We start from the raw sequence: 7,617 nt of genomic DNA, 5'->3' as shown, positions 1-7,617 counted from the left end.
CCACCACATCTTCCTTGTTTTCTGAATTGGCTCCTGACAAGCCTCTCACCCTCTTCCAGTGTGCCACCCTAGTTAGTTCACATGCTGCTTTCTGTCTTCAGCCCCATCTGAGGTCATCCCTCCAGTCATCCCTCAGCTTCTGCAGATATTTTATATATAATCTTACATAATAAAATATGGTGGCTTACATTTGGGACCTTTTCTGTTGTACTACAAGGCTTTGTGTCTTCCACTCTAGGATTTAGATCCGGAGACAGTGCTGGCCGCTCCATTACAATGAAAATTACGCTAACTTAATTATTTTTGAAATGGGTTAAATTGTTTGTAAATTGCATGAAAATGTGTTTTTCTTTAAAAACAAATACATTTGCAAGTGATCCCAAACTTTTGAGCGGTTGTGTTCAGGTGCATCTTAATAAATTGGAATATCATTGAAAAGTTGATTTATTTTAGTAATTCATTAAAAAAAAGTGAACCTTATACATTATATAGATTCCTTACACATAGACTGTAAGGGTTAACCCCTAGAGGGCGCCAAAAACACCCACTGATTACGTTTGTTTTGTTTCAGTTTAATTTCAGTTGGACTACATTTCCCATAGGGCGCCTCGGTCAGGTGACAGGAGCACGCACCTGAAACGAGGCGAGTAATTTAAGTTGAGTATTATAAATAGCCTGACTCGAGTGTAGTCTGGCGTCTAGTATTTGTTATTGTTATTTAGATAATGGTTGTTCTGTAAAGAGAGTTGATATATTAAAGTTCTCTGAGGGCTCTAGGAAAAGAGCTTTTGTTTTTGGTTTGTAACTGTGCTAATATATCATTAAAAGAAATGAACTCTCAGTCTGCTTCCTCCACATTTATGCCACGCCAACAACCGATACGTGACAGAATGCTAGACCGTAGAATAGTCCTCTAGACGTTTTTTTGGGGGGGAGCTATCACCATCTCGCCCGAGCTGGCGGAATTACTAGACGACTTTTAGAGATGATGCAGGGGAGCGTGGGGGGTGGAGATTCATGAGATGTAGACTGCAGCTGGAGTAATTGCTTCAAACACCACTATGCACAGACACGTGTTACCTGGGATAAGGACAAAATGGACTGGACTGTTGCTTAGTGGGCCAAAGTCTTCTTTTCAGATAAAAGTAAAAGTTTGTACATTTCATTCGGAAATCAAGGTCCCAGAGTCTAGAGGAAGAGAAGTGAGGCAAAGATTCCAAACTGCTTGTGGTCCAGTGTAAAGTTTGCACAGTCAGTGGTGGTTTGGGGAGCCCTGTCATCTGCTGGTGTTGGTCCACTGTATTTTATCAGGTCCAAGGTCAGCAAAGCTGTCTACCAGGAAGTTTTAGAGCATTTCATACTTCCCTCTGTTGACCGGCTTCATGAAGATGCTGAGTTCATTTTCCAGCAGGACTTTGCACCTGCCCACACTGCCAAAACTACAATACCTGGTTTAAGGTCCATGCTATTACTGTGCTTGGTTGTCCACCTGACCTAAACCACTTAGAGAATCTATGGAGTATTGTGAAGAGGAAAATGCAAAACAACAGACCCAACAATGCAGAAGAGCTGAAGGCCTCCATCAGAGCAACCTGGGCTTCAATAAGACCTCAGTCGTGCCACAGACTGATCACTTGCATACCACATCTCACTTCTACCTCCTTTTTTTTTCCATCTTAAGTACTATTCTTATTTTCTGACATACTGAATTTTGGGGTTTTTATTATATGTAAGCCATAATCATTAAAAAAAAATAATAATAAAAAAACAAATCAGTCTGTGTGTAATAAAACTATATAATCTATATATAATGAGTTCCATCTTTCAGTTTGAATTACTGAAATAAATAAACTTTTCATTGATATTCTAATTTATTGAGATGCACCTGTGTGAATATATAAAACCTACAGCTTATTTGTACAATACCTATATTTGCACAGATATGTGTATATCTATATATACTTCTATTTGCACTTCTGGGAGATGCTAAACTGTATTTTGTTGTGGAGTATCTGTACCACACAATGACAATAAAGTTGTTCGTATCTACTGTACCTACCTAATGGTTTTACTATGTTTGGTTGAATTTAACTTTAAATGTTTACAACAAGAGGTGATTTCACCCTCCAGTTAAATTTGAAAATCCACGACTACCTTTTCCATTTTACAACTATTATGTTATCCAAACATGTTTACAGTGTAGGGGTGTCTGGTCACAAGGGACTGCATGTGCCCCTTTTGCTGTTGCTGTGGAATCTAACATTTTGTGCTGACAAAGTGTCTCGTCCACCACAGCAGCAATACTGCATGTTTATACAGGTTTACCAGTTTAAAATGTACTAACACAGAGACAAAGAAAACTATGAAAAACTTCTTCAGATTATTATGGATGAGATATGTTTAGAAACGGTATATAATATTTCAACAGAAGCATTAAGAAATAAAAAATATGCAGTGACTATTAACAACGTTTACAACTATTAGAAGATGCATCAAAGCTAGTTTTAGCTATACATACATTATAAATATCTCTGCTCTTTTTTGGAAATGCCTTTGATGTTTTCTCTGCAGCTTCTTAAAGTTCTATTTAGTGTTTCTGAAAAAAGGTAAAAGAGAGGTTGTTACTAAGCCTCTGTCTCCAACCCCTCCCATCTATGGATGTAATAATGTATAAATGGTGCCTGCCATGGTCTTCTGTCATGCTTGAGATTGTAAATTGTGGCTTAACAGCATGAAAATATTGGGATTAATCATTTTTACTATATTGCTGCTGACAACTAGCAAAGGTACAGTATTGCAGAAAGGGATCAAATGATGATCATAGATGTTGTGATATAAGAACTTTGTGTTTGGAATAGGTTGAAGACATTCCTTGAATTGCCTTTGTGATGGTTATCTTTTTTTTTTAGCTAATAATACAGATGTTCATAGCTGGACATGTGGCTATCGCGGGCTGTGCAGAAAGCACTGCTATGCCCAAGAATACATGGTTGGTTACCATGGCTGCCCTCACAGATACAGGTATTATTATCATAGTAGCTTTATTTTTATGTAGTAAGAAATTGATGCTTACTAACCAGTGCATTAACCATATTATCAATCATGTTCTCGACCAATGAAAACTGCACTTATCTCTGCTCATTTCCAGATGCTGTGCGTTGAGATTCTAACCAAATACATTCTGGATTTAAACAGCATTTACTTCATTTTGATTGTTGTTTTCTCTGCTTAATACATACGGTAACAATTAGTTATATAAATGGTTATTTACATAAGAAAAATTAGCAGACTGCAAATGGTAGTAAAATACTGTAAGTGTTTTTTTATAGAGCAAATATTTTTATGTGCTTGTAATTGGATTAGATCAGTCAAAGAAGCTTTTGTCATGTATTTCACAACACATAATAGGCTGGTAAAGCTGACTGGCACTGTGATGTAATAAAATGAAATTAAATTTGGTCTTGAGGTTTTCATATACTCTGCCTATCACACCAACATCATCTTTCTGTCCTATCCGTTCTTTGTTTCATTTTTCATCTTGGTTCATAATGACTTTTACCTTTTTGTTTTCCTACCCAGTGTTTGTAAAGTGGTACGTTTATTAACAATTTTTAGGAGCAGTTTCCAGTTGTAGGTGGCATGATGGTCTAGTGGTTAGCACTGTGGCCCCGCACCTTTAAGGATTTTGCATGCAGATGAAGTTTGCATGTTCTCCCCGTGCTTGGTAGGTTTCCGCCCACAGTCCAATTACATGCATGGTAGGCTAAATAGAATTTCCAAATTCCCTGCAGTGCGAGTGAATGTGCTTGAGTGCCCTGTGATAGACTGGCACTCTCTGTATGCAAAAAAAAAAAAAAAAAAAAAACATAATTCTCTAAAAATACCTACCAACAACTCACAAAGAGAAGCTAAAGTTATTTTTGTCATCCTAGTAATATTATTTGCTTCAAGTCCATAACTGATTTGTAAGTGCTGAAATATCCAACAAAATCTATCAAACCAAAACATCTTTCTTTTTGTAGTGCAGTTGAGGTTTCAAATTTTCCCAAAGGAATTGCACTTACAAATGTGAAGTGTTAGAACAAAAGCACAATAAATTTGTAAAAAATGACAAAAGCTTTATTTAAATTGTATTCTTTTTTTTTTTTGACAGACATCGGCACAATAATAGCTAATGCAGTGAATTAATTAAAAAGGCTGCAGCTATTCTGTAACTTTACCACTAAAATAAAACTGTATCCATGTGTATGGTTATAACCATTACAAAATAAATAAATACTTTAACCGTTTTATAATTAATCTGCTTTGCTTGGGGGGAAAGAGACTGAAACATGGATCTGTGTAGTCAGCAGGGCTCCCTTACATAGCTTGTTTTGCTTCATACATATAACAAGGTAGATATGTTTTGATATGGTACTTGAATGTTTTTTTTTTTACATTAGTGAGAAGACGTGTCCCCCGTGTAGACTACATATACTTTTTGTATGAAATGAACTTGAATAGTTCATTACAATTTAATCTTTAAAGCAATAAAAGGGGTAAATTTCAATTCTAACACCAGCTGCCTGACTAAACAATCTCTTAAATGTTCAAGGGGGAAAAAAGTCAAGGGGAAAAAAAAAACTGATGGCCACCTTTAATGTCTTGAACCCATATGGTAGGAGAAAGGGGAAAAAACATCAGTCTTTTTACTGTAATGCAATTCTGGGAAATCAGCACTTGATAAAACAGTCTTAATATATGCTGTTAATGACAGGTTCATAACTGTTTTTTAAACACTCATGTTCACCATGGTGAGAATCAGGCCTTTGCCAAAAGTAATCAGTTTAAAACTTTAACTTTACTTTGACACAGAATGTTTAACTGAAACTTAATGTACAAGAAAAGTGATGCCAGTTGAAAATAGGTATACCATGACAACCTTTATACAAATTTATTGACTGAAGTCTAACAAATTGACAATTTAATCACACTCTTTCCCAGTTAAAGAGTTAGCACTTGTACAGAGTTTCAATTGGAAATTTACTTAGTTTTCTTTTCCATCGCCAATGTGTCATGAAGCTTTGACACACACTTTTCATACTGGTCCATCACCAATGTTCCATTTCCATCAAAAAATACACCAACTGACTTTGTGAACTCAGTCGACCTAGTCTGCTTGGTTTTTCCATCTGTAAAGGATGCTTTCAGGGTGTACTTATCATCAAACCTATAAAAGAAAATACCATCAGTTAATACATATTTTCGAACAAAAATCACAAATTTGGGGAGAGGAAATGGGGGAGGGGGAACCTTTTAAGACTTGATGAAAGCTGCCAGAGGTGATCCGGGTCCATGCCAGTTGGGTCTTTTTGCACGGCCATAAGAAAAATGTTTTTCTCTTTGTAGGAGGTATACAAGGTTAGGATGCCCATCATTATAAAATATGTATAAGGTCATTAAGGAAACAACAGTGAAAGTACTGAATCTAGATGTTATAATAATAGAATTTTTAAAAATTTAGGGAACATGTGAAAAAGCAATTGATGGACAATCTAAAAACATTTGAGAAGTTGTATTTTAAAAAAAAAGAAAAGAAACAAACATACACTGTAAATTGATCTGTTTTAGCAATAAAGGATATGAAACAACACAGCATGCTAGGACCGGTTTGGAATCTGGAAATGGATGTAGGTAGTCCCAAATTAAGGCTACAATGGCAAAAAGGCAGGAAATTGTGCAAATGAAAAGACGACCATCCACAAGGTTGAAGTTCTCAAAATAGCCGTACTTCTCAATGAGTACCTAGGATCAAGAAAGAAATGGCAGTAAGACAAGCGTAAGTGAAAAATGACCTAAACAAATCATAACCACAAAAATATCAGTTTCACCTGCCTTTTTAGCTGCATCGTCAAGAGAATTCTTCACAGCTGCACCATCCCATTTGTCAATTTTGACAGGTTTTTCATCAATCTTCCACTAAAAATATAGATATTTAATTAAATATACATCTCTCTCCTTTTCCATCAGATTTTACATCCATCTTAAAATTTAACATGTATCCCAATTATATATTTGTACACACTAGTTCTCCACGTCTATAAAACAAATACAATCCTTTGTAGACCAGATGCAATCTCGTGCATCAATGAAGTATCATATGCACATGGCAAATTGTTTATCTAAAATGCGATCAAACTGATTATAAAGCAAGTTCGACTGTGAGATAATTACAGATTACAGGCAGCCGTTTTAACCTGGCGTTGTTGTTTTTAGCAATATGGCTCGCGCGGATAAACAGTTAAACCGTTATTTCGTTTTAGAGAGACGTGCTCCTTGTTCGCTTGGCGCACCTTATGGCATGTATTTACAAGATCAACCCTTATTACAAACTTCAAAGGTGGTTTAATACGTACTGCGGTACCAAGCATGCTTGTACACTTTATAGGTTCGTTTTACTAATATGTGCTGAAATAAAAATCGTTTCTTTTTAAAACGAATATGCTTGTCTTTCAGATTTCCGTTTTGAGCTGCTAGCTGTTAGCATGCTTATGGCTAGTGCACATCTCTTTGCTCTTATAATAAGAGTAATATAAATAAAGGTTGCGTAGAAAAGAAAAATATATGTCTAAGATGTAATGAAAATTTAAAACCAGGTTGTAAACAGTTTTTACACTCCTTCGGAGAAATGTAATAAACAACTCTTACTTTTTGTAGCAGACCATTCTTTCCATTCCTTGCAGCCATCTTCTCTTCCTGGTCATCCGTGTGACCTGGCTCACTCTGATTGGCTGAGCTCATACGCCACGCACGCAGCCACACCAAAGCACAGAGGGCTCGAGCTGCCTGCTGCAACTTCCTGGAAATGTGTTTTGTGAATGTTGTTTGTTTTCAAAAGCTTCTTCAAGCTTTTCTACGTGCGTTTATGGCTTATTTAACATTTTACGAAGTCCACCCATATTTACAGTTTTCCACCTCAGTGTATTAAACACATCATTTAGAATACAGCTGGAAAAATCCGTCACGGCTGTTGTGTTAGTGGGGTTCTGTGCTAATCACTTGTTTATTCAGTTCACTTATTATTGATACTTCAGTGCTATAACTTATATCCATAAGTTATAGTCACCAATCCAAAGGACTCAAAGGAAACCCACACAAACAAGCAAGAAAATAGTGTTTTATTTGGTATTTATAATTTGTTTACTCCAATAACATTGTTTCCATCCTTGTGGAAACACACACAAAAAAAATTGTGTAGACAATAATGATTAATTTGCTATTTTATGCATTAGAAATTTTAACAAAAGATTTATCTGAACTGGACTGCTAATTATTAACATTGAAATACATAATAACAATGTTAAAATAAACCAATGAGCACTTAATCATGTGGCTTGAAAATTGCATAAAATAACCAATCTTGTCCAAAAAAAAAAGAAATGCTTGTATTTGGTCCCATCATTCACACATTTTTATAATAAGCAACATTTTTCAAATGCAGTTCAAACACGCACCGAAAAAGCATCCAATGCTTTTGACAGTCATTAAGATTAAATTAAATGAAAAGGTTCATCCATTGCTCTCTGTGCATACAGCCATATTAATATACAGTTACAACTCAAGCACTGTAAAATAGTT

General features: G+C 35.7%; 1 protein-coding gene across 1 annotated transcript; it reads right to left on the bottom strand.

Moving 5' to 3' along the window:
• Nucleotides 1–4,909: 4,909 nt before the first annotated feature.
• On the bottom strand, nucleotides 4,910–6,833 carry spcs2 (signal peptidase complex subunit 2). The gene is made up of 5 exons (XM_053506856.1): nucleotides 6,688–6,833; nucleotides 5,875–5,958; nucleotides 5,625–5,784; nucleotides 5,293–5,428; nucleotides 4,910–5,209 (listed from the first exon to the last, which is right to left on the bottom strand). The coding sequence occupies exons 1-5, from the start codon at nucleotides 6,778–6,780 to the stop codon at nucleotides 5,023–5,025; spliced, it is 660 nt and encodes a 219-aa protein (XP_053362831.1). The 5' UTR covers nucleotides 6,781–6,833; the 3' UTR covers nucleotides 4,910–5,022.
• Nucleotides 6,834–7,617: the final 784 nt, after the last annotated feature.

The sequence above is a fragment of the Clarias gariepinus genome, chromosome 11 (assembly GCF_024256425.1).
Source record: "Clarias gariepinus isolate MV-2021 ecotype Netherlands chromosome 11, CGAR_prim_01v2, whole genome shotgun sequence".
In the NCBI taxonomy this organism is placed as follows: Eukaryota; Metazoa; Chordata; class Actinopteri; order Siluriformes; family Clariidae; genus Clarias; species Clarias gariepinus.
Note: the sequence above shows the minus strand (reverse complement) of the source record. Positions and strands in the feature narration are given on the sequence as shown.

Coding starts and splice junctions, on each gene's coding strand:
- spcs2 (XM_053506856.1), bottom strand. CDS start 6,780: ATGAGCTCAGCCAATCAGAGTGAGCCAGGTCACACGGATGACCAGGAA. Junction 5,959..6,687: donor AGAATGGTCTGCTACAAAAA/GTAAGAGTTGTT, acceptor CTATATTTTTAG/TGGAAGATTGATGAAAAACC. Junction 5,210..5,292: donor CTTTCATCAAGTCTTAAAAG/GTTCCCCCTCCC, acceptor TTTCTTTTATAG/GTTTGATGATAAGTACACCC.